At 41.7% G+C, this 27369-nt stretch overlaps 1 protein-coding gene across 4 annotated transcripts in view; it reads right to left on the bottom strand.

Moving 5' to 3' along the window:
• LOC135324656 (netrin receptor DCC) overlaps window positions 1-27369 on the bottom strand; it is a 547074-nt gene that overhangs the window by 11792 nt on the left and 507913 nt on the right. For all 4 annotated transcript variants that reach the window (XM_064501341.1, XM_064501342.1, XM_064501343.1 and 1 more), the window contains exons 24-27: window positions 25553-25779; window positions 22955-23071; window positions 18029-18184; window positions 9867-10079 (exon numbers count right to left, since the gene is read on the bottom strand). In XM_064501341.1, coding sequence (XP_064357411.1) covers window positions 9867-10079; window positions 18029-18184; window positions 22955-23071; window positions 25553-25779 — 713 coding nt within the window. The remainder of the gene's footprint in view (window positions 1-9866; window positions 10080-18028; window positions 18185-22954; window positions 23072-25552; window positions 25780-27369) is intronic.

The raw sequence follows: 27369 nt of genomic DNA, 5'->3' as shown, positions 1-27369 counted from the left end.
CCTGACTTTCTGCACAAAGACAGATGTTCCCTCCCGGATATTGTTAATGAGAAGCCATAATGATGATTAGTAAGTTCAGTTTGTGCATCTTTTTGCCCTTTAGCTCACAAAAGCAACAGGCAGATCATAAAGCTCAAAACAAAAGTGAAGCTGAGAAAACGTCGCTTCGGTTTGGCTCTGCATTTCCAGCTCTTTGGTAAAAGTCTTACAGCATTTCAAAGATAACGCCTGCAATACATAATTAGTACTACAGTTGAACCCCCTTTCCCCAAAGGATATTAAAAAGACCAAGCAGGCCTCTCGATGAGGGTTCTGGACACAGAAGGTTGACATGCCAAGTAAACTATTTTATGCAAATGAGTAGCTAATTAAATTAAAATCGCTTTGGTTTCTAATGTTTTCCAATTCAGCAGGAGCCTCAAAAATAAAAAAAGCAAGCGCTGGAACTGAGGCTGCGGGGGATGACAACGCCGATCAGGTGTACTTCTGAGCAGCCACAGCACGAATTCACCGTTTTAAAGTTTCATTCTCTCAGTTGGGTTATTAAACACTTCGTTGGCTCATTAGTTATATAATATATGACTACCAGGTGCAAACTCCAGCTACCACTGCTTCTCGGAGGCCCGTACTGAATGCATTACATTATCATCCTTTATATTTCAGGAGCATCGTACATCACTGAGAGCCTGTTGTTAAGTCAAAAAGAAGCAGTTTTCTAAATCTACATGCATTTGTGCACGTCAGATCAGATGTTACGATGATGAACACTGAGTAAAAACAATACAGCACTCATTCTCTTGCTAACAACACATTGGAAGAGCTACTTTTTGTTATTTTATTTTGCATTATGTCAAATTGGACAGAAGACATGTATCCAGCCAGGAAATAACAACTCATTTTAGCAGGAAGGTTCAGTAATTCTACTGTTTGGGTGGGTGTTTCCGGAGGTCAGTCCCTGGCAGCAGTGAGCACAGCAAGCTGGAAACTCGGGAATTATCGAAGGTAGCTATGTTCGCACCCAATGGACCGGGGATCTGCGTCATACACAAAGACTGTTAATTCTTATCTATTCATGTGTTACAGACATTCAAAACAGTGACATGGAAAAAAAACGTTAAACTGGAGAAAATGAAGATGAATGCAAAAATTGAAAGGAACTGGTGTAAGGAGTGATGGCAAGAAATCATGCTCGATGGAGAAGTACTGGGGTAGGAGAAGACTACCAAAGGGGTTCCTCAAGTTCCGGCTTTAGGACCAAGCCTTAATCCATTATATAGGTGCATGATTATGAAATCTAGTCCTAGCATAGAAGGCTTCACTATCCAATGTGTCAGGAGAACCAGAAGTGAGCTGGAACATCAGAAATGGCACAGCGCGGCCCTTCCTGCCCCTCTGCTGCTCATGGCACCCATGGCAGGGCGGTGCAATGGGTGTCATGTTCCTTCAGCTGTTTAAAAGTGAGGGATGGACCTCAGCTTGTCATTTAGGCTCCCTCTATAACCTATGGAAAGAAGCACCTCCCAAAGTCTATGCAGAGGTAGGATGAACTGTCTTCTCAAAGGGCCTCTTCTTCTCCTTGGACTGCACAATGACGTTATGCGACTGGCACGGAGCAGACATCTATTCATTAGATTGCTAAAATTAGCTAAGAATGAACCATATCTTTGAGAACTAAGAAGAGGAAGCTTTGCCACAAATTCTGCTGGGCCCAAATCAATAAGATTTGTAGTTTATCAGTTTCCCTCACCAGCCTGGACTAGAAGTTTTGTCAGTGGGTTCCTAAACGGCCTAAACACTCTGCTCTACTTAGATTTTTATTCATAAGGAGAAGCCACTTTTCAGACATTTCTGGGAATATTCAAGACACTGTTTAAATACTTTTTGCAAAGCTTCCAAACCCTATTACAGTCCTTTCCTATTTTGTTGTTGTCCATCCTTGTTTCCTGCAGCTTTGCCTTTTGACTCGGTCTGCATTAATTCAACAGAAAATCTTGCCCTCGATTTCTGCCCTTGGAAGTTTGATCCAGTGTTACCCAGCTAACATTTCCATTACCCTGTCTAAGGAGTTAGCCAAAAGGTGTTGTGAGTTGCTTCCATAAGGAGATATTGATCATGGATTTGAGCACTTCTTTGGTGAAGAAAGAAGATGCACAGAGCCATTTCAGCTGGATCGTTTGGCTGTTTTGCTGGCAACGCTGAGCCTCTTTTGGCTAGCATCTGCTCCAAAACTGAAAAGGCTGTGCTTGTTCACACTGAGTTTGACTCCTCTCTGCTATTTTCTTTCATAGAAAAAAAGCCTTCCCAAAACCATCATCAATGAAATAGCTCATCTCCACCGATTTTGACTTCTGAACTATATAGTGGGATGCAAATAAGCTTTTGCTTTTGGAAAAATTAAAGTATTCCTTGAAGATGGATAGAGCCAAGAGGCATCCTGTATAATGGGACCATAAAAGTCAAGATAAGCTACAGAAGTCAGAAGGTGACGTCAGACTTGAAACGCAAAACAGATGATTTTTTCCTGCCCCCATATCTCAAACCTTTTCCACAGTTTTTTCTAACCAACAGGACAAAGGCAAACACTGTCTGTGTCATTAACTAGGTCTGTTATGAAACAAAAGAAAAAGTAATTAAGATCTGCAGGCAGAGAAGAATCTGCAAGAATGTCTCTGAAGAGATACAGTGCTCAGGTTGTAGTTCTCAAAACTGAAAGGGAACAATCTGGAAAATCAAAGTGATTTAAGAATTTCAGATGTCCCAGATGCTTCTGACGGTAACGAGGTTGGCAGCCTCAATTTCAGAGGGTGGGGAAGGAGGACGAGATACCAGTACAAATCTAGATTTTTCTCATTACGTAAGCACTCGTGGTGGGATGTACTGCATCTCTTGCACTATGGAGAGGTAATTTTCCCATAAACATTCAACAGAAAATCACAAAATGATCAAATGCCACTAACAGGTCATTTGGTATTTCCACCGGTAAGAAGAGTGTTCCATCAGTTTAACTGGCTTGCAAGCTGAAACATAAAGCTGAGAATAACACCGAGAAGTGTGCTTGCTTGTATCTCCATGACAGAGTGCTCCCACATAAGACGGTGCCTCTTTGGGCAATTATATGAAAAATATTATTTGACGACTCAGCTGTTTTACATTACAGGTGGGAAAAAAGAAAAAAACATTTTTTGTCATGAAATGGAGTTTTAAAAAATGACTTTTGAGGTGATAATCAGTGCAGGCTTGGCTCATTCCACATAGTAGATACTTATAAAAGGAGGTAAAGTTTAATTTAGGAATCTTTGATATTAGGAGAAAGAAAGTAAAAAGAGAAACAGAACACAGAAAGAGGTCATTTAGTCAAATATAGTTAAATTTAGTTAAAAAAATAGTACTGAACAAGTAATGGGACTGTCTATTTGAGAGGATTTTGAACTAGCACTGATGAACCTCACACATTTTTATGCACTAAGGCTTCAAAACAGGTATAGAAACTGTAAGTTTGGAAAAGATACTTCAAGACAAAAACAACACCGCAGGCTGCTCAGATACATTGAAATATGAGAGATACTTGGTATATCATTTCTCTGTCTTCTCAGCTGCTCTTCATCAAAATGGAGCTCTACATCTTAAGAACTTGCAGATAACTAAAAACTTCCATTGGGCTTTTTTTAGTTTTCGCTCTGCAGGATCCAGCCTGGGTGTGGAAACCGAGGTCGGTGCAAGAACCCCAAGCCCGTGTCACATCAGAGATGTGTCTTCACATGGGTCCTTCATTTCCCCACTTCATGTCCTCGCTGCCTCTTGAACCTCAAAGAACAAAATGGTTTTAATCTCTGCTGGAAGTGCTACGTCGGATAAGGAAGCGTCACGACACAAGTGACTACCTTTGGCTGCAACGCTTCAGCGGTAACAACCCCAACCCCAACGAAGTATGAATATTGCACATGCAGTGGAAAAAAGTTTTACTCCTTTGCTTGGCAAAGGTGCAGAAATATAGGATCACAGACGTTGCCCATCATTAAATCTTTTTATGCATTTACAGTATAATTATCCAGAAAAAAAATTAAATCATTTGACTGCTGCCTTGTATCGAAATAGCTCATTTATATCAAAGTGGAACCAGTTCATTTATCCAGGCAAACACCTAGGTCCACACACTTAACTTTACACCTTCCAGCAGTCCCTTTGACTTTAATGAGACAATTGAGGTGTCTAAAGTTATCCACTTGCCCAAGTATGGGACTGGACTGGAGCCAGATTTCTCTGAGACACAGGACTGACCTGTTTGTGACCCTTCTTTATCCCTGCATCTCAGCAGAACAGAGAAAGCTTGTTTTCATAAAAAGAAACAAGGAACACAAAACATTTGAAAGTCGAAGATGAAGGGGAGATAAAGGCTGATGAAATAAAACAGTAATCTTCCTTGGATGTTTCGAATTTGGGAATTACTAATGCAAAAAATCTAAGATTTCAGAATAAAAGGTTCATAAATGAATCATATTTTCGGTGTATCTGTAGACCTTGCTTACTGTAGACTATAATAAAGAGAAGTCCATAAATCTCAGTCATTTCCACCCATTAATAAATTGAGAAAAAAACTAAGCCAGAAGGACTTTCCTACCGTATTACCAAAAGAGTTCAGGATTGTCTTTACATGCAATGACTGAAATCAAGTTAGAAACAATAGGTTTTCATTTCTGTTTTATATTGGCAAGAGGAAATTTTTACTGAGTGGTAAACTTCCAAAAAAAAAGGACCCAGAATTTGGTTATGTAGTTAATTAATTAGAGCAAATTGATTGTTCAAAATAAATGCACCTGCACTGCTCATAATTAACTCCGAGGCGATTAAACACTCTAGAAGACATAGTGATTACAAAGCATAAATCTAGCACCAGAGGGTTCTAAATTTATGTCTCCCAGATTTGCCTGCTTTACAACGCAAAGGTTTATTCTTGGAGTTCCCCCTCTAAACACTGCCTGAGAAGTGACATTCAAGACACCTGCGTAACAGCGATTTTGGTAACGTTCCCGAAAGGAGCAGTCTATTTCCAGCGCAGCCACCCAACTCTGAAGAAAGGAGGAACACAAATGGTAGGAGGGAGCTTGTGGAACGGCTACTGGAAATCCCAGTCAGGGACAAACACCCACTTGCAAAAACACAGCCAGCCTTGGTTTCTGTCCCAGGAAAATCCTGCTCTCTCTACGATAACTTTGTATTGCAATCCTTGGAAAGACTTGCAAGTTTACCAAATATAATAGCATCATTTCTACATTCACTTTTCTAACCATAAGGGCAATTTCAATGTCTTCCGAGGTCCCAAATCCAAAAACTTACACAGTTTCCCTGCAGTGCAACCCTTCCCCTGAACTCCAGACCATACCCAGTTTGGGGCATGCCTCCCAGTGTAACAGCAGGAAAGAAAACCAAGCTCAGTTTTGAGTGACTTTTAGCTCTGGGGTATCCACTAACAGAGAGATTTGAGGAAGGCAAGAATTTGGTTTTCCAACTACAATTTCTTGAAGTAGCAAGAGAAAAAAGTAAAATAGAAAAAAAAGAGAAATAGAAAAAAAAAGCAGCATTTTTACATTCTGACAAAAGATACTGGAGCCTAAAAAACCTCAAGTTTTAGATCTGCAGCACAATATAAAAACTACTACTTCAGAGGCTGCATTTTCTGTCACCTCACCCTTGCTTCTCCAGAAGAAAAATGACCTCCTAATTCAGGTTCATTTAAAGTGCAGCTGATCATCAAGACCTAAAAGGAATTTTCATTTGCGAGGGGGAAAAAATCTTTCCTGTCCATTTGTGGAATTTATGTCAGATCTATAATGCAATAAGCTCAACACTCCATCAAACATTTTCTATTTAACCTGAAAGGGGACTAAGTCAAATCACTTATATGCCTATGTGCATGACTTGCAAAGAGAAGAGACTGCAGCCGCAGCGGGGATCGGAAAGCTCACGGACAGATTCCCACGCTTTCAGAGTAAGTACTGGGAACCTGAAGTGCTCTATCACCAAACAGTGATGAAAAGGTGAGATCTCCTATAAAATATCTACAAGAAGAGCTTCATGTGAAGAGTTCAGATTTACTGGGCTCAAGCAAAAAGAAAAGGGCGGAAAGAAGCAGAGGAAAATGGCAGATTTTAGCTGTGGATTAAGGCGAAGCCATGACCCAACAAATAGGAGCACAGCCTTTTCAATATTTATTCACACCCACATGGTAAAATCCCACACATCTGAAAAATGATCTCTCTCTGTCTTTTTTATGAAACATAAGATAGAGTTTAACAGCTAATTATAATGCCACTACAGAGATATATTGAATGGGTGAAATACTAGAGGAGAGACCTCCTTTCAGCATCTAGTCAAAGTCAAGAAAAACCCCTCTGTTCATCCGTTCCCTGGGCGAGATCCAAAAAAATAATTTAAATGCTAATATTGCATGAGGGCCAGTGTTAAATGCCAGCTCTAGAACTATAATCTAAACCTTCCTCCTTCAACTTGCTCGGTCAGATGTCCTAAATCCCCTCCCGACACTTCCGAATCTGCGTTTCTGCGGAGCTGCGGCACGCGCTTGGCCACGGGGCAGGGAAGAGGGTGGGCTGAGGACCAGGGGAACACCACAGGCCAGCCTTTCCTTCAAAGATGCCGTATGAAAAGAGAGAGAAGAATCACAGGGCTAGAAGGCGGAAGCAATGGAGGCATTCGTAGGGATGAGTCTACTTAACTTCAGGCTCCTGCTTTTAAACCTTCGCTGGAGATCCCTGGATTGATTTCTACAGTTCTCTGTTGTTTCTCCCTTTGAATTGCACAGGATTGCTGCTGTAGAGTTATGTATTGTTTGAAGGAATAAGACACCTGATTGACAGGCTTTTAAAAAATAGGGGAGCAAAGCAAAGAGTAGTTTAATTGCTTTAAGTCATGATGAATCCATTATTTATTGCTCTATTTATTACATAGTACACACAAAAATTTCTTGAGACTAAAAAACGGTAGCAAAAATTTAATAATTCCATCTATGAGGTTGAGGAAAGTATCAATTATTCTATCATGGGAATTTGCTAAGAGCCTTTTAAGCCTGAGATGTCTCTAAGTGGGGTATAATTAGCAGACGTGGTCCGTAAGGCAATTTGTTCAGCTGGTCTGCAGAGAGTTTGCCCACCTTTGCTGGGAGGTTGGGTCAAATCAAGAAATCCATCAAGAGTTCTGTAAAGTCAAAAATGTCTCCAAAATTTCCCTTCCATGAGAAGGGATATCTTAAACATGGCTAAGATATCACGCTCATGGGTTGTATTAAGTTTGTAGAATTACTGGAGGAACGCAGTGCTGTTTCTTGGCCTCTTTTTTTCCATGCTTTCCCTCCATTCCCTTTAACCTTCCAGCAGAATTTAAAAGGTGGCTGATCTCCCATTTTAAGCAAAAAGAATAGAGATTGGGGTTCCAGAGGGAAGGAATTCTGGAGTGGATACTGAAAGATCAATCTCGTGCTGAGTGTCTTTTAACTAGCGTAAGGCCACAAAGCACAGATTTACTTACTGCTGAGAAACTAGACAATTATTAAGCTTAAAAACATGCATTCAGTGCCTGTTTCCAATAGATCCCCAAGCTTCAAAGCAATAAATTCATAAGTGCTAGGGGAAATATTTGAAACTTCTAATGAAAAACTGTTGATACTGAAATGTAAGAAAAAATACTGAGAAAAGTTACAAAATTAAGAAGTTTTTATTCTGGCTTTTGTACAAGTATTCATATTTGGTGAAAACTCACCCTAACATAGATGACCATCAATAATCAGTAAACCAAGACAGTCACACTAATGACCCCCTAAAAGCGTCTAAGCTGCTCTTAAATATTACATAAACCAAACATTGGCCTTAATGCAAGCAAGTGAGCACGTACAGGGCCAGAACCAGTTCGACATCTGCCTGGAGGCACAAGTATAAGTTAATGCTTACAAAACAAACTCCTCCAGAAAGAATTGGTGAAGGAAATAAAATCAGTCTGGCTAATGACTACGAGGACAAGTTCCCTGAGAAAAACATGAGAAACCATATAGTGAGAAAAACAGATAGCCCCTGACACTACAGAATAGCAGGGGGAAGACCAGAAATGAAGTTACACAGAATTCTAGGAGGTAGAAATTGCAATTTTAAAACAACAGTGAGCACAATAATTTAAGTACCATGTATCACCCAGCAACATGTTTTCATTTATGTGACAGAGTCCAGCACAACACAATTTTCCATTGCTTTATCAGCCATAATGCAAAGCATTGCCACCTTCAGGTCTAAATTTTGCCGAGCAACAAAGTCCTACTCCTTGCCTGCAGGAAACATTGCATCTTCTACAGGAAGATTACTTATCCCAAAAAGGCAATTTTATCAGGATGACAGGATTATTTATGAAGATTAGAAACATGCTCCGACTTCCTCTTTCCGTCCCTCCCCCTCAATAATAATGATTAAATGGTAAACCCTGATTCATTTACAGGACAAATAGCTCTTTTGAGGTAACTATGCTTACTCACTAGAGTAAGACAAGTAGAGTTAGACCCTTATAAAGTACAATGCTGTACTACAAAATGGTGAATAGACTCTATTGTATATAAAAATAATTCAGCTGTACTACTTGGCAAAAGCATTTCTCCAACAAATAAGGATTTATCTACTTCTGTCTGCTGTCAGAAACTGGATTACTTGCCAATGGATAGCAGGTACTTCCAGTAAAAATGCAGAGGTTTTTTGGTAGCTCTCCTGTCACAAACATGGAAGTGATATATGTTGTAGGGGAAGAAAACTACATTCAGAAAGACATATCACACAGGAAAGAGTAAAGCTAAAAGCTCAAAGGTTTTTTGAGCCAGACTGGGTATTATTCAACCTAACAGAGTAAACAGCTAAAATGAAATACCAACCTGCAAACTCTTTTTTTGCCTTAGTAGCTCTAGTAGTTATTGCTGCTACACCAAATAGAGGCAGTCAAATAGCACCAGTTCATATGAAGAACAATCCCAGCATTGGGCCTGTGTTATGATCCACACCTATACCATATATATTATGCACAGGGGCTCACGTGGTCCAGCAGTGCAGAGCTTTACAGCAGCTCTCCAGAAACGGCACTGCTCAGGAAACCAAGCCACCAGCGAAGCCAGGCGCTGGCGAGGCTCAGGCCTCTGCCCCACTGCCATGCCCCACGCCCCCAGCCCTCCCCACGCCGGCACAGCTTCCACCGGAGACGTGGACACCGGCATGTTTATGACTGGTCAACACAGCCCATCCTGTGGACGCAGGGAGGCAACGAATGAATGTTTTGCTATAGCCATATATCACCATTTAATCTAACCCTGACAACAGCCTGCGGCTTCGATCAAAAGTGGCACCGTTCTATGACCATTCTTTTTAAAATAGTTTTTTTCCTGTTCCTTGCATGCTTACTATTTAATTTTTAAGTACTTTGCACACTGGAGTGAATTGCAGTCAGTTCTTTTCCAGCATACATAAATAGTCCTTTCATTATCAAAAAGGCAAGCCTTGAAACAAGAGTCGAGCATTTGGCACTGCTTCAAGTTATTGTAGCACAACAGGAGACTGGAAACAAGACCAAATGATTAATTTGGCATCTCATTTATTTCATTTTCATCACTTACTGGTTAACTCTGATTTTAAGCTATTGCCTCGTCCTGAATTCTTATTCCAGATTGTCAGAATGAAATACTGGATTATTACCACAAAACCGCAAATATCCACTCCCCATTCTATGAGCACTTAAAGATATTCTTCAGGGTCTGGGACAGGCTTGTGCTCTGCGTCTTTTTTGTGAACTGCAAGGCTATGGTGCCACAGACTTTCCCCCCTCATCCTCACCTGTTTGAGACAGAAGCGGTGTGTAAGGGACTTTCGGTTCTATTGCACTCATCGGTGGAGGTAGCAAGGGGTTGGCGAAGCTGCGCAGGGGGTGCGTGGGGCGGACGCAGGCCGTGGGGATCGTTCTGCTCGGGGCATCCTCGGTGCTCGAGTGCTCGGGCTGCGTCGGCGGCAGCAAGGACGGCTGCTGGGACGCTGGGCCTTCGTTTACAGCTGGAAGAGAACATTAAAAAGCAGTAAGCCAAAAATCCAAGAATTATTACTGAGGAGTTTTTTTAAGGCTTATTTCCTACTTTTATGACCATTTTCAACAGAAGGTAAAGCGTTAGCCTCCAATATCGGAGAAGCTGCAGGAAGCATGTAAACATTTCTATCAAAAGTTATTGGCAGATGAATTAAAAAAACAGATGTTCCTCAGAGCAGCCATGTGCCAGCTGAAGTGCAATAAATCCTCCTTTAAAAAAGTGCAATCATGACATTTTCATCTTCCTCTCTCTATTTTATTCTTATTCAAACTTCTTAAGCTCCCAGTGCCATGGGATCTGGGTGCCTTTAAATATTAAAAATCAATAAAACCATAAATACATCCTGTGGAGACTGAAACAAACTATGACTAAGAAAACTCATTATGTTCAGCATGATGGTACTATTCTAGTCATCGTGGAGAAGAGCTCGAGACAAAGAAAGGACATAATTAATTTCGACATAACCAATCACCAATATTGTTCTTCCTTGAGACAGCTGTAACATTTAGTGTGCCAAAGCAGTAGGTTGCTGTTTTATTAGCCTATATTCAAAGTCAATTCTTCTGAGATTTAAATGTGCCGTGTCAACCCGCTAATACAAAACGCAGCTACGCTGTGTTCTGCAGTGCTTCTTAACAACTCTGCCATGGCAGAAGAGAGAAGCAAACAGAGCTGAAGTATTAAGGAAAACAAACTGTGAGACAAAGAGCAAAGCCCTTTATTCCCACAGCCCTCTAGAAACCCACGTTGCATCCTAACTAGTAATTGCAAAATGATCATGACTGTATGGGAATTTTCAGCACGGGTACAGTACAGTGTCTATTAATAACATCACCAGTATTGTGAATGCACCTACAGAAGATGACGACTGGTAATCTGGAATTGAACTGTGGTGTCTTGACACATCAGATGACAAATCTTCTAATACAATATCTAAGGCTGGGGCATCTTCCATGCAGAGTGCAGAGTGAAGGACATGTTGCAGAGGGGGAGGGATACAAGAAAGAGCAAACCGCAGTGTGCACTCTCAAACGTCGAGTGGGAGCTGTAATTTTGGCTTCACTGAAATAGCTTCGTGAAGGAGGAGCTGCTCTGTTTTAGAAACAGAAAGCTTTCTGTTGCACTACCCAGCTCATGGAGCCCCAGCACTCTCCACAGAGCTGGCAGGGCATGTCGGGGCCCAGCCTGCACCGGGCAGAAGTTTTGGACGATCAGCGCATGATGCCTCACGGCACTGCCGCAGCTCATCCGGGAAGGGGTGCGTTCGGGATTACATCGCCATTTCTCCTTCTTTTTACCTAATGCTTACTCTTGTTCATGAAGAGAAAGTCCCTCCCGCTGTTCATACAAGGAAACAATACCGTGCCACATTATTCAGACTTGAAGAGGTTTAAGAAGCAAAATAAAGAGAGAAAAATGAATTCCAAAGGCAACAGATTATTTTGATCTTGAAAGGAAAAACGTAACTGGAATAAGCAAAAAGTCTCAAAAATTTCTTCCTAACCACCATGCCTTCTCTGACAAGCCTAACTAGTCAGAGTTAATTATGGGGAGGACTGGTGAGTGGAAGTCTACTGCGGTGCCCTATGGATGACAGCAAGAAATTCACTTCCCTGTGCCACAGCGAGGACGCTGCCGCTTGCAGTACTACTTTGTTCCTACTCCAGGACGAGAATACGGGGGCTGGATCAAAAACATCATCTCCTAACTCCTCTTCCAAATCCTGCATCAGGAACCCATTTGAGGCTTCCCAAGAACGTAGGTTTGTGGCCTTTCTCAGCTCATTTCCTAGCTCCAAGCCTCCTGCCCCGAGAACAGCGCTGGAGAAAGTTTTCTGCATGGGAAGACCTTTTTGCAAGCATAACAGTGGAAAGAAGCAAGCCGGTCAGCGAAGAGCCTGATGACACCAGGGAACTCCTTTGCTTTGAGCATGTTGGATTCGTCCAACGTCTCCATAGTATCTATGCCAGCCACAGTGGTCATAGCACAACAGTTGATCATGAAACTTGTGGCAGGAAACCAGAAATCTAAGAAAAGCTCATCCTTTTACTGAAGGCAACAACCTTCCTGACACATTGGTATCAGCATTAGTTATTACACTGGGACCCAAAATGCTCTAGAGGAGCTGGTTTCTTTCAAAGCTTGCTGCAACGACCAGAACTCATTGTACAAATAACATGCAATTACACAGCCAAGTCAAATCTCAAGGCATTTTATAGTAATTAATGTCAAAGTATATAAGTAATTACAACCTACTAAGTGGCAAAACAATTTTGAAAAATGGAAATGAGGATTTTTCCTCATTTCCACAACCCCATTATTTGTTTCTATGGCAATACTGTAGACATCCCTGGCAATATTGAACTCCACACATAGGAAACTAACTACAGGATCTGACCAAGGTCAAAATCATTATGGTTTGTAAAATTTTGCTGGACTGTGGTTCATTTTCCTTGTTTTCACCTTCAAGGCTTTTTGCATAGTCATGACCTTACTCTGTCTCTGCTTCTCCATTTCCTGCCTTGCCCAGTGCGCTCCTCTCCATTTTCTCCGGAATATTGTATGGATGTTTTATCTTATAGACTTAGCTGTAAAATCTGGAGACCTACATAACTGTTATTATATAAAAAGTTTCATGCTATCCTCCATCTATTAACGAAGACAAAGGTGAGATGATTCTATTAAAATTAGAGGCTCGAGTTGGGTTTTAAATATTGAAGGCAAGTGGTCTAATGAAAGTGGTTCACTCTTGAGAAGACTTTTTTTTTAAATAAGATGTGTGTGCTTGCAAACATAATGAGAGCCATCAATTTGCAGTTCCCTCAGGTCCCTGTGGGAAGAGAGGATGGATTGTTTGTTTGAAGGATGGATGAAGATGAGGACATTGCTAATGCTACCTACACCACCTATATCAATTTCCTGCTTAACAGCTAGGCAGTTGCCTTCACAGACCTCAACAGAAGTGTCAGAGAATTCTGATTATTGATCCAATTAGTGATCCAATTATTAATTTTTTTACTGGAAACTAGACTTCCGGTTGACCTTTAAGATGAAGCAGATAATACTGCACTACAGCCCTCTTGTGATCTTTTGCTCTCGAACTTAGTAAAATATTTTGCCAAAGTTAAGAAAATAATATGCTATACATGAAGATCTGTTCTAAAGCCCAGTAAAACCAATAAGAGTCTTTCACCGCAGTGGAGAAACACTGGATAAAGCTCTATTTGCATTCATTTTATGTCTAACTTAGGAATGCTGAGAATGAGCTTGCTTTCAAACCAAGCAGCAATGAACTCTCTGGTGACACAGCAGAAAAGCAGATATCTGATATAAAAATTTTTGGTCTTCCCTTTGCTTTTGCATACATGTTGGTTAGTACAATGCATTTAACCAGTTTAATGACTTCAGATTTATGGACACATATATCTTTTATTAAGTAATAACACTGGAAAATATTCCCACTTGGATTTGTAGCTATTGGCTCCACCTCAGTCTGAGGTAATGAAAGATCAATACAGACTGAAAACAAAAGGTAGTAACAGTTCAAAGTATACGACAGTACATTGGGACATACAATGACTGAACTGCTAATAACTTTCTGTGTATCCAGATTGTAAATATCATGTGGCCAAGATTATGTATCTATATAATGCTGACAAACCAGGGACCTCATTCCTGGTGGAATATGGTCTTCGGGGTTAGCTTAAGGAGAAGTAGACTGCCTGCAGTAAAAATGTTATCAGGATGTGATCAGAATATATTCCATTCATGCTGGCTCCTGTGTCTGGATGGGGATGGGGAAGGAGAGGCTCACCGCTAAGGGCAACGCTAGAGCTCTTGCTAGTGTTTTGGGAACTTTCCATGAGCAGCAGTGGCCCCCTGAATATCTCCCAGGTGGGAGCTCTTTTTCCTCCAGCTCTCTTCCTCTTCTACCCAAGACCACGAGGCCTTCAGCATCTCCACTGCTGTGGTGAAGCAGAAAAAAGGGTGTGCTCTTTCTTTTCTAATGCACTGTAACCTGTGGCACATCACCATTTTCTCCTACCTGTCCTGATAAAACTGCAAGCAGCGGGTGCCGCAGGGCTGGGAAGGACTCTGGAGGAGAAGGCTAACAGTGGGGCAGGACCGCTGAGCAGAGAGCACTCACTTTATTATGGCTCAGACATTTTTTTCTGTCTGGAAAGATGGAAAGATGGAAAAATTGATATTTAGCAATTGTATTTCACAGCTGGCAGTGCTATCAGCAGTATTCAAACTGACAAGTTGGCTTATTATTCAAGGGTGGTTCTGGCTAGGGCCTGACTTTCCTTTTCATTTCCTTTACTTTCCTCTTCAGTAGAAAATTTGGCCTAAAGATACGTTGCAGCACTTGACTCTTTGGGGTCAACGAGAAACAGCTTTCAGCACAGAAAAAGGTGTTGAAGCATGGGCTATATGGCAGCCTGCAAAGCAACACCCTTCCTAATGGCATTGCGTATGATTTATTCAAAGACTGCTACATCTTGATCAGTCGAGTGTTCAGTCATGTAGTACTGCAGGTAGACTCTGTCTCAGAGGAATTATTGCACGGTACGTTTTTTTCTGACACGGTTGCAATTGGTCAAGCATCAAGTGAATTTTTCACTGAGGGGTAAAGTGCATACAAAAAAGCTTCATGCATCCTCTCTATAGCCTCTTTAACTGCTAGCTGCTCTTAAGAAACCCCACACGATCACGCTAAGAAAACAGCCCACCCCCCCACAAAAAGGAGATATGTGTGAGAGAATTCAAAATGTTGGCGTCATTTTGTTGATCTATCAGCACTCGCTGCTGCAGTGAAGTCATCCATGAGACACCGGGAGGAGATCTCGACATGAAGCAGCTGCTTCTTAATCTCGGGAGCTGATAGGAAGCATTTGCCAGTGACCGTTCTTTCAGACAGCCTGACGTTGCCAGTGCTGGCACCAAGCAGCAGCAGCACCGGCGCTGAGAAAAGCTTTAGGCATCATGTTAGAAATGTATTTTTATATCCCTTCATCCCTCCGCAGACTGACAACTAATGAGTTCTGCCATTATAGGAAGCTAGTGAGCTGTTGGCTGGTTCTGACAGCGTCAACTGTCACTAGAAAACAAACACTATCTCCACTCACTTGCGCCTTATCTTGATTGTGGTGGTATTGAAAAGGGAAGGCATAGTGAAGGAGGAGCATATTTTACTTGGGGGTGAACAGCATATCCAGTATGACCTAGGAGCTTTGGAAATCAATAGCCTAAACCAGAGGGTAACTGCAACAATTATAACAGATTCTCATTTCATCTTGTAATGGGGTTAGATAATTTTTGAAATACCACACAGTCTTGATTACCCAGAAATTACCTGAAACAAGGCTATGTCCACTGCTATTGAATTATTTAATGAAGACTTCCTAAATTACCTGAAACCTTCACTACTTGAGCTTATTCAAGGTCCATCGGCACTTCTGAATAATTAGAACTGTTTTGTATGTAACCTCCTTCCAGAAAACTTCTGTGTATTAATAATCTCCTGTTCAACTCTCAAGCATTCAGCACTTGGAAGAATTAGGAAAACACATACATTTCTATACGGAACTTTCATCAGGAATAGCCACGATCTCAGAGTATCACCACTCACTTCCAGGGAGGGCTCTGGCATGGCCGGTTTGACCAAACCATTTCTGAGAAAATTTCTCTTACAAGAAGGTTCAGATGTCGACCAAGTGACCAAGAGGTGCTATACCTGCCATTCTGGGGAAAAATCTGACACTGAAGAATCTACCTAAAAAGCCCATCTGCGTGTGAAGGTACTTGACGGGGTAAAAGCTGAGAGGCAGAGAAGAGAGATGAAGATTTGCAGACTGAAGAAGCCGAGATCCCTTTACAAGCAGGTCAAGATGACGACAGCTGAGCAAATAAACATCAAGGTGAGGCAAATCACTCAAGATCCTCTGCCAGAGGGGGATGAGGGGGTACATTCGGCCCTTTTGAACCGTACTCTACAGAGGAATGAAGAGGGGTCATTTCTATGCTACTGTGTGTTTACTCTTTGTCACCCTGTGAGATGCGAGACTCTTCACCACCTATACTTCTGCAGTGAGTACTGGTGAAGTGTGTATTAGATACGCATCAAACTTACAGTATTTTTTTCAAAATTGTTTCAGAAAAAGACCAAACAATTCAGTCTTCAATTTCATTCCCATCTCCATGATTAGGCGCAGGGTAGTGAATTTTTTATTCAACATCTAGTGTATGCCAACCAAAAAACCTGAATGTACTTTGTTTTTGTGCATCACATTTGTGGTGAATTTGATATTAATTTAAGCAGCAAATCAAAAACTGATTATGCCAGTCCGGCCCTCCAGAGGAAATTGCCATCTAGTTGTAAAAGGAGCTCAGTCATCACGAGGGAAAAGGACACTGGGGTGATGAACACAACACCTGAACCCTCCTTTTACCTACGATCCCTCTGCTAGAGTTTCAGTCATCGGCCCTCCAAGGACCTGTCTGAACTGACTGAAAGCAACAATCAAATAGGAGGAAAAATCAGTCATTTTGAAATTAATTCCCTGTGGACCAGCAGCACAGACTCTCTGTGATGCGAAAAAATGTGTGTAACAGATTGGCATTAATCTGTCAATAATTCAGACTTGATATGCAGTAGAGTTGAGGGAGAATTATAAGAAAATATGAGCCCTCCAACTATAATTAATATGCCAGAGCACACTCATTAGGCTGGAACAAAGAACAGATGGCTGTCGGTGCAGAAGATGCTTAGAAGTAACTTATGAAGGTGAGGCTGGGGAACTTGTGCTGCGTGCATACCATTTTCCTGGATCACAGCAAGCTGAAGAACAGATATGGGAACGCACAAAACCCAAATCTATTATTGTACAGGAGCCAATCTATTATTGCACAGGAGCAAATAGGAATATAGAACTCACTCTAGAGAAGAGAGAACTGATGTGAGACAAGATAACAATATTCAAATGTACAAAAAGTAGCTGCAAGAAAGAAGAAAATAAAATGTTCCACGCCCACTATAATCAAAACAAGGAACAACCGAATTACATTTTAACAAGTTAAATATTAGGAAAATATTTCTAGTAGTGAGGGCATCTAAGCCTGGAAAGACACTGTGTGGAAAGGTGTTTTAAGTGCTGTCATGGATGCTTCTAATGAGTGATGACACTAGGTTCTGCACTGGGAAGAAGAAGAGCTCTTGGAGTCTCTGTTTTTCTGGGAATATCTTTGTGGATAAATAAAGGAATAAGGAAATAAATTAAGGAAATTAAGGAATAAATTAAAAGGAAATTAAAGTACAGTGAAATGACTCAAAGACCTGCAGAAAAGAAAGGATCAAATTAGATCAGTATTAGATGCCGGTTCTAGGACGTGCTCAGCTGTGAGGAGGAGGGGGAATGGGAAGAGGAAGAAGCACTCCCAAGGGCACAGGCTCTCCTTACCTGAGTGACATGCACAGATTGGGGTTATAGCAGGGGGGAATATATTACACAGGTTGGCTTGACTACTTCAGTCAGACTCTTCCTGGTCTCAGTGAACCTTGGTTATGTGCTACCAACCTGCTGTGGATGCTTCTGAGGTGTAGGTGGCCTGCCATTGGGAGGCACCAGCCCCCTCAACCATGGGGTCCTTCCTACGTTCCTCTTTCAAACTGCTTGGGAATTACACAGCAAGCAGTAACTTAACTTTTAAGACAAGCTGCTGTTCAGTATATATTGGCAGCTGCTACTGGAGCCACCACTGGAGAAGAGGCAGCCTGTGCTCAGTTGCTGTTACCCAACCAACCACTTACACATCCTGACGACAGAAGAAAGCAAGCTGGATAGCACCCACCAGGTTCCCCTATGTCCAAGCATTTTCATAACAAAAAGAACACCAAAAGAAAAGCGCTGTACTGACTTCTTCCCGCTCCAAAGGTCCTGTCGACAGAGAGCGTTGGGAATGGCACAGGCCGAAGGGTGAACTGAGGATGTGGGTATCCGCAGGTGGGAGATGGCAGGATCCCGGGGTACTGGGCACTTTCTAGTGTTGGCACTGGAATGGCACTGACCACAGCTGAAAGAGAAGAAGGAGAGAAAAGATTAAATGTGTGCCTTTGGAAAATTGTAAAAAGTGCTGATAGTGTCAATAGTGAACCAGAAATAGCTATGTTTCCAAAACAAGTATCCATATACTCAGTGTAAAATATATTTCTCTGCTCACTCTACCCAAGTCCACAGAAACCACCTCTATACAGAGAAATGGGCATCTTAACATATACACAGGACAACTGCAGGTGCAAATATAATTACCTGTAAAATTAAATAGCTTCTTTGCTTACATTCAAGTTAGGCAGCCATATTTTGGGGGGTTATTAGGCAAGAATTTAAGGGCTTGATTCGGTTGCCTAAGCCCAGGCCTTTGGTGCCATTTCAGACGCCTTAGGACACCCTGCAGCCTTCAGCTGCTGCTCTGGAAGAGCATGGGGCTCTTTTGACTCTTCTGTCCTGCCTGTCAGCCTCACACAAATGTCACTGATGCCCTCAGGTATCTCCAGTGGCACAAGACCCCTACGCTTAGGCATCCGCTGAGACTGGCTGGGCATCACTCTCCACTCCGGATGCCCACCCAGGCCTGCAAGGAACAGGAATGAGCTACGCCAGCAAACCGACAGCTGCAAGTCTGAAGTTGATTTCAACTTCAAAGTTGACTTGAATTAAAACGAAACTCTTTAATTTGGAAACCAGGATCAGAGCTTGCCAAATTCAGGCTTTCCTGTGAATTCTCTTTTATTTTCAGTAGTCAAGGCATGAAGAACTGATGATAACAGTACTATACCAACCATGAATTTCTGTGTAGCTTTTAGGAAAAACTCTCAGTAAAGTTTTGCCTAGATAAACAATACGAAGAGATTTTTTTTGGCTCATTGATGATAAGTTTTGGCTTATATAGCACCTTTCATGGCTTATATAGCACCTTTCACACATGAATTACAAACAATGCTGTAAACTTTAAGATAGTCATTACAATTACTTCTAGCTCCTACTACATCCATTACACAGAGTGGCAAACCGGGCAATCTGCCCAAGGTCACTCAAGAAGCTATCGTGGTGCCAAGGCTTTATGAGGGTTTTTTAGGAACATGGCTCTCAGGGAGACAATGTTGTATTTCCAGATGTAATGGACAAGTGCAATATGTACAAACCTCACCAAGAAATGATAACCAAAGTGATTTGAACTTAGAAGCTGTCTCGGTTCAACTCACACGTCCTCAGAAGAGAATTCTTCTTATTCAGACATTTCGTTTTGACTGTGTAATATATTTTTATTGACAATATTTATAACATTATTACTAGAGTAAAAAATATCATTCTTTATTGAATCCTCTTAAAGAGCTTGTTTTTTGAAGTCCATTCCTTCATTTCTTTTTACGGTATAGACACCTAGCACTTTCTTTTTTAAAATAAGTCAGGATTATTATTCACTGCAGTAGTCTATTGCAGAGAAGCTGGGGAAAAGTTAACATGAAACATTTTCAATAAATCTTTGCAATTCTGAGCAAATCTGACAGCAAATCTGTTCTGTCATAGTCTGTCAGCAATTGAATTTATACTTACTATTGATATACTAAGACACTAAAACCAGAAATTCCCTGACCAAATCATGAAGCTCCCTAAACACTGTTCTACATCTAAAATGTACTACATCCTCTAAAAATGCAGCACCCAAGAACAGCTTACAGAAATGACAAGGTAGAAAATTTTAAATTGTATTCAAGCACCCCAGAGGCTGCCAAAGCAATGGAGTCAACATGATTATACTTATCCTAAAAAAAGAATTGTGATTTTCTGCAATTTGAGGGAGGGGGAAACAGAAAAAAGCTTCCAGAAACGTAGAACTCTCTCTCTCTCTCTCATTACCAGTGGAAAAACAGGAAAATTATAGGTAAAATGTCTGAATGTGATACCCTGTAAAGACTTTCTCAAGTACTTTTCTCATTAACTAGTTTATTACGAAGTTTTGACTGAATCAAAATATTCCAAAGGACATGCCCTGCTGTGGCTGAGGAAGTTGTAGTATCCCACATTCCACCAACAACACTGAAAATGGATTTTTCCATTTCCCGTTATTTGCTTGTCCCATAATTTATCATTCATTTGGTGTCACCCCTTTTTAGCCAGCCTCTGCGCAAACATGGATTTGGGATTAGAGATATACGTCTTCATTTTAAAATGCCAGAGAAGGCAGGTGACCCTCTAAACGACGCAGTGTTGGGCAGGGCTTCATTAAACAGCATGGGAGGAAAGGACCGGTGTTGGTGAGAAGCCTAAGGCATTCCTCAACCTTGAGGTCTTCTCCTGTCCATCCAGCAGCCTTGGTACCTCCTCCCCTGCTTGCTGCAGCATGACATGACCATGAGACTTGACCTCTACGTTGGCTATGAAATTAAAAGATTCCCCAGCTATTTTACAGTTTCATCCTTGCGTGGGCTCCCTTCCTCGCATTCTCCCGGGGCAGGAGAGAAAGGCATTGATTCTGCAGTCTTGAAGCTGTCTCAAGTTCCTTTGAAATGTCCTTTAATTGTCTTCATCAGGCTTAGTGGCAGAATTTGAAGTAGACTCCAAAATTACAATCATGCTTGTCTTTCAGTGGAATTGGAAGCATCGAAAATATCACTAAAGCCTGTTTTATGCTCCTTCCACTTTACTAAGCAAAGTCCCACTACGGGATATATTTTCTTCCTCAAAGAATGCAAATAGTGATTACTGAGATGTTCACAAACTTCTAGATTTCGTATTGAACATTTAAAACCATGTGTTTTTTACTTCAGAATTATGATGGTGCTTCTTCAAGCTATTTAATAGCTTGTTGCTGACAATTTCTTTCAGTATTCGGCAAACTGAGAGAGATTAATTAAAGCATATAACATGACAAAGCCTCGATTTTATTTTCTGGGGAAAGAAACATTTTAAGCATAATTCAGCCTGAAATGTACAACTAAGACTTTTATAAATCCGAGTTTAATTATTTCCAAACAATCATAATATTGTATCTCTAGAGATGAGATTTATACTGTAGAAAACAGAAATAAATAGAAAAGAGGACACCACTCCTCAAGAAGCATCATTTGACTGAAAAACCTAGAAATCTTTAGGAGTACTTTTATCTGTATGATGTAGAACAACGCTGACCTGACTTTCACGTAACTAACTGTGCTATTGAACCACTGTAATTACAATTAATTTGGATCTGATTTTGCTTATAACACTCCAAGTGTATCCATTTTCTTGGACTGCTGCCCTCCTTGAGACCACGCCAAATCAGGAGGAATCCCATTCGAAAAGGGCAGATTGCCTAATTGTGAGATTAGTGTGGTTACAAGACGGGAGTATTTCCTCGGGAACGCCTGGTATGACAAACAGCTTTCCTCCCCCAGCCCAGCAGCCTTTCTCCCAGCCCAGAAAGTGGACAGCAGCTGAAATGAGGCAATACTGGCTTGAAGAATCAGAAGTTAACCTCTCCCCGGAGTCCTGTCATTTACCCTCATAAGGGCTAGTTACTTAGGAGTTAGCAGCATGACCCAAACTGCACCCATAATGAACACAGATTAAAGGAACAGTTACTAGTTCCTACTCAGTAATTTAGTGAATAAAAGCATGGTAGATTATTCCTCCTCCTCTCCTTCATTCAATTCCATGTATTTTTTTATAATATATCATTTGTGCTGTGCCCTTCCATAAACCCACAAATAGGCACTTAAATATAACCATCAGAGCTAGAGAGAAATTTTGCAAGGAAATGGATTTCTGTGAAAAAATGTTCTTGTTTTCCTAACTCAAACTATTTACCTAGATGTGCCAACTCCTAAACACTTTTAATTGCATGTATTTTCTGAGGTCAAAGGCAGAACTTCCTGCCAGCAGCTGAGAAACAACTGACATGAGAAGTGCCAACAGCTTGATCGCAGGGCTGCTCAGAGAAAAAGTGAAGACAAAAAGGAGGACATTCATGTCCCTCCTTAGCATCACTCCGCACCAGGAATGTGAACAGTGCCTAACCCACACTTCAGTGCCTCGGGGCTCCCACTCATTGCTTTTCTTTGTGCAGATGCAGAACAAAGTCACTTTATAAATTTTACAAAGTTTGTCAGGCTGGGAGACCCTATGAATGCTCTCCAGCCTTCCTGTCCTTCTCATGTACCTTGTTGCTTTGCACAAGGTTGACTTCACCTATGAAATTCATTCAGCGATAAACACTTCGTGGTGGCTAATAGTTAACACCATTGAAAATATCTTTTTCTCTTCATTTACTTGGCTTTATAAGGAGAGCAGCTCTTTATAAAGAAGTATACAGTGGCAAGCCAACTATTATGCACAAAAGAACATATAGCAGAAACTGGAGAAGTTATTCACAATAATGTCCAGTTGATTATAAATACTGAAAATAGTAATATCACACTTTATATCTGTATCCCAAAACATTCTGCTCTGATGGCTTGAACTATTATGCTAGATTTTATAGTTTTATAGTGGGGAAATAGAGAGATTTATCCATCACCATCTACCTGGCAAATACATAACTCTTCACTCCTACACTTGGCCTGTGTTGAATCTAGTAAAAGCATTATTTCTGAATTCTCTCCACAGTTCTTCCACTGATTTACTGTGAAGCCTTGGAAAGCTTCCATACCATTTTTTTTCTGAAGAAGAAGAAAACTTGGCTAATGCTGTTTAACTCTGGGAGGCATTACTAGATCATATTTGTAAGGCAGCAGGAAACCCTCAGGTGGCTGAGCCACTGCCTGCAGAGTGTGGAAGTGGTCCAAGAGACAGTCTTGGTACTCACGAGGGTTGTTTGGCTGCGAATCCATGGGAATCATGAGCTTGGCACGGGTGGCCCTGCGGGCAGCAAGTGAGCGCTCCAACGTGGACATGCTACTTCCAACATCTTCTGTCTCAGGACCTAGGAAAAAAAACATAACAGCTTACTTGAAAATGCTATATATGAATGTCTCTCTCACCTTATAACTAGCAGTAAGATCAATGGATGTTTTTTTAGACTTTCATTATTTAAACTGATCGTTAAACATCATCACCTACAAAGAGCTGCACACACTATTTTGGCTGCCTTTTCCACATAAAGTGATTGTTCTCATTTTTTCTGTAAGAGAATTAAGATACAAATTTCTTCTTTTTCATGATTTAATTTTCCTTTGTGCCTAAAATAACCCCAAACAACCCATTCAATTTGTAAAAATGACTCATCTTTCTTGTAACCTCCTTGTTAAAGATGTATTCTAAAGTCCAAGTATCAAGACCATAAATGGCAAAGTAGGGTGCATAAATTTCAGTACCTGCAAATTATGGCGGCTGAGAATTGGTATGTGGGAACTGTGAAACGGACTTGCCCTGTGGCATGCCATGAAGTCCCAATGTCCTGACTGCCCGGGCCACAGACCTTCTCGGAGCGCACAGCAGCTCTTCCAGCCTGGGCATCTTGGTTTTCCTACCACAGCAACCGTGGCATGTTCAAGATGCGCCTGGATCTCGCCTCAGTTTGGGCCTGGCTCACATCTAGCATGTGTACCCAGATTAGAGAGCTGAGCTGCATCGCCTACTGCTGCGGTCTCAACACAGGCAGCTATGCCTGTGTCCAATCCCATCCAAAATGGGCTCAGCAGCTCTGTGAATTAGACAAATCCATTTAGGTATTGAAATATGGATGCTCTAATTTAGCCACATTAACATAGGATATTTGAGGGATCCAAAGACTCTAGAGAAGGTATTTGTCAGAAAGCAAATTTGCTTGGAACTGGATGTTCAGGGCAGTAATCTGCAATGAAATAGAAGCTGTATTTCTTGCTTCATACCTTGTCTCGCACAAACATTACATTAATGTTACGTTTGCTATTTTAATGAACCATTGATGAAATCAGTTCATTACTGTCATGCTATAAACTCAATATTCACTCAGTCTATTCATCTCTGATGCTCCCCAGCAACCACATATTCCTTAAAAAATGTGCATAGAAAGATTATTTTTCTTCAAATTATGCTGCTCTGAATTTCAGGACTGAAATACCAAGTCTTCTATCAATGGCCACTCTAAAGTCTAATTGCTACTAAAAAGCCAAGGACAGTATTACTCAATGGCAAGCAATATAAAAGCATCTGTTTATAGTCCAAAGTGTTTACACATAAACTCTCTAGCCCAGCCTCTGCCATTAAGTTGCTCCTATATTGTGATGACTTCCTACCATGCACTCGATTGAAAGCCCATTGAAATCAATGGAGCTCTGCCATCAATCCTGCTGGGTCCTGGATCAGGTCTCCTGACCATCAGAAGTATCTGTTTCAGCAGCGGGAATCTTTTGTTTATGTTTTCAGTGTCTGCTACAATGAGAACCTTTACACTAAAAACAATACAAATCATTGGCACAGTCGTCTTCATAAATAGCAAGTCATCAGCCCCAAATATATTGTCAGAAAAACAAAATCAGATCCATTCAGAAATATGAAAGCGGCTCTTTTTATAACCTTTCTTTCCTTGCAATGATGGGAGCTATGGAAAAGAGATATAACCACCTGAGCCATTGGGCTGAACTCAGGACAAATACGTTTATATTTTCTACCTGTGTACTGTGTTCCTTGCCCTCTGTCCCTGTCTGAACGCACCACCTGCCTCTGCCAAGACGCTCTGTTATTGTGGTGGGAAAAATATCTTTAGCTCAAGTGAAACCGGTGATGTGCTGTGTGCATTAAGGTTAAAAAAAAAGAAGAAGAAAAAGATCTATACAGCCTACCACCACTTCACTGACATTACTTTTTTGTTACAGAATTACTGTTCTCGTATCTGTAACTTTTCATGGTCTTCCTGGACCAAATTCTGATCTCAGTTATGTCGCTGAAATTCATGTTCTTCCTCTGCTCCATTTTCCATTTCTTTTTTTCCCTACTTTCTTCTCCCTGCCCCCTCTTGCCTCTATGTTTTTCCTAACATGGGATGCAAGCTCAGTAACATTTGACTTTTAGTGGGATTTCTGAACTTACAAAGTTAGAGCAGTGTGGAAATAAAAAATGAGGGGTTTTCCCCTAGCCAGAAACTGATGCAAACATTATGTAGTGATTTTTTTTCCACAATGTCTATCAGGTTTCTTAATATTTGATTTTGTTATACAAGCATTCCTAGCTACTAAAGCAAGAGTGAATATTTAACAATGCTAAGTTAAAAACTTCAGGTATCGTTTAAAATCTTATGGATCTGGTGATGTTTTTCCTTGCATTAATGGGTTTTCATTCTATGGAGTGCTCTGCTTGGGTCATCCTGGAAGGTGTCCGTGCAGAGCGGGCACAGTTTCTGCTCAGGAGGGCTGGAGAGGGACCATCGCTCCCGGCGTCAATTCTGGCAATTCCACCCCGAATCCCGCAGTGCGCGGGGCATTACCCGGCTGCGGGGTGCTCTTGCTGCCCAGCTGCGCCTCGGACTGGCTGTGAGTGACGGGCGCGATGTCCTGGCAGCCCTGCATGGGGGACTCTCTTCCCGCGGGGTCGGAGCCCGCTGGCTTTTCGATGTTCTTCATCTCCATCTCTTCGTGGTGGATCCAAAGATCTGGAGGCCTCAGGTCCTTCTGGCTGCCCTTCCTTTTACCAGCGCTGTGGGTGGCACGTTTCCTGCAGCAGATAAAAATCAAGACACGTCAGAGTATTTCCCCCCTTGGTGAAACCAGAAGAGTAGACATTGAGTGATGTCCACTCCTTGGTGTCTCTGTAGAGAATCCCTTTGATTGCATCCCTCAGAGGATGGCACCAGTTATCTTCACCGTGACCTGATGCTCTTAAGGGCCTGTAGAACAACGTATTGTGTAGGGGCCACGTAAATCCCCCGCGCGAGGCGGCTGCCAGGTGTCTCGCAGCTCCAGCAGCAGCTGCTCGGTGAACCATGGAGTGGCTCTGGTGCTTGCTCCAGATGAAGCCACTTGCCAAGTCCCTGCAGTCAGGCATAAGGTGCCTCCCCGACAGCATATGTTCAGCAGACGAATGAAAGAGGGTGAGGGAGAGGAAAAACTGGTATTTGCTCCAGGGGACGGGCCCAGGGCTCTGCAGGGTACGTCATTTTTGCACCAGCTGATGTACAAATTGGAGCAAAACATTCTTCCTGAAACAGAAGGGAAGTGAGGAGTTTCCTCTCGGGAAGAATGTAATTTGTGAAGTATCTGCATTGAGAAACAGCAATTGCAAACTGCTGAGCCCATTTCTGCCAAGTTATGCACATCTTATGCTTTCCACAAATGAGCGAAGCATATGTTATATTTCTTTAAATATACATTAAAACATGATTTTTACTGCAGAAAAGCTAACAAATCCACAGCGGCATATCCCAGAGCAACATTAACTTTGTTCTCCTCATGCATATGCATTGCAATATGCCCTGCTCTCAGCAGGCCACCTTCTCCGGGGAGCACACCCCGTCACAGCCAACAGCCGCTGCCCTCCGAAGGCCACGCCTGCACGAGCATCGGCGTCTCGCAGGACCGCTCAGGATGGACACGTCCAAGAGAAATGACCAGACGAAAAGGCAGTGCCCAGGCCCCCCAGGTCCTGAGAGACGGTCAGCATGATGGATGACCATGTTGGAGCTTTGTCCCTACCTACGGAATACCTGGAATCTTATCTAAAAGCTATCTAAAATCTTACTGGAAGTCTATCAGTTTAATTAACTCCTCAAGAACAGCTTCTCTGGCTTATTATTAAGGTTTTTGCTCAATAATGAGAACAAACTCTTACATAGTGCTTTTCCTTTGTGCAGCTCAAAGTACTTTGTGAAAGCAAAGACGTATTACTCTCCTGCATGTAAAAGTAGAAAAATCTGAGATACAAAAACCTGCAGGCCACTATTTTCGAATTCATGTGCCCAATTAGGAAAAAAAAAAAAGCCCTGATTGCCAAGAGCAGCAGGTGCTCACAACTGCTCCTCACTCCCATCCCTTGTACATCTCAAAATGCAGTTGTGCACCCCCTGAAGTGAAGGCTTTTTCCCTGTACCCACTGAAATCAATGCAAAAATCTCTCATTGACTTCCACAGGCTTTGCATCACATTTGTACCATTCGGGTACGTACACGTTGGTAACCCCCTTGTCCAAAACATGCCGTACAGGCAGTACTGTGAAAGGAGGTTATTCTACTGGAAAGGACTTTGAGAAAGTTTTAGACTTTAAGAAAGTCCAAGAGTTTGAAACTATTTCTGCTCTTTGCTAAATTTT

This window comes from Dromaius novaehollandiae, chromosome Z, assembly GCF_036370855.1.
Source record: "Dromaius novaehollandiae isolate bDroNov1 chromosome Z, bDroNov1.hap1, whole genome shotgun sequence".
Taxonomy (NCBI): domain Eukaryota; kingdom Metazoa; phylum Chordata; class Aves; order Casuariiformes; family Dromaiidae; genus Dromaius; species Dromaius novaehollandiae.
The sequence above is the reverse complement of the archived record's forward strand: the minus strand, read 5'-3'. Positions and strand labels throughout refer to the sequence as shown.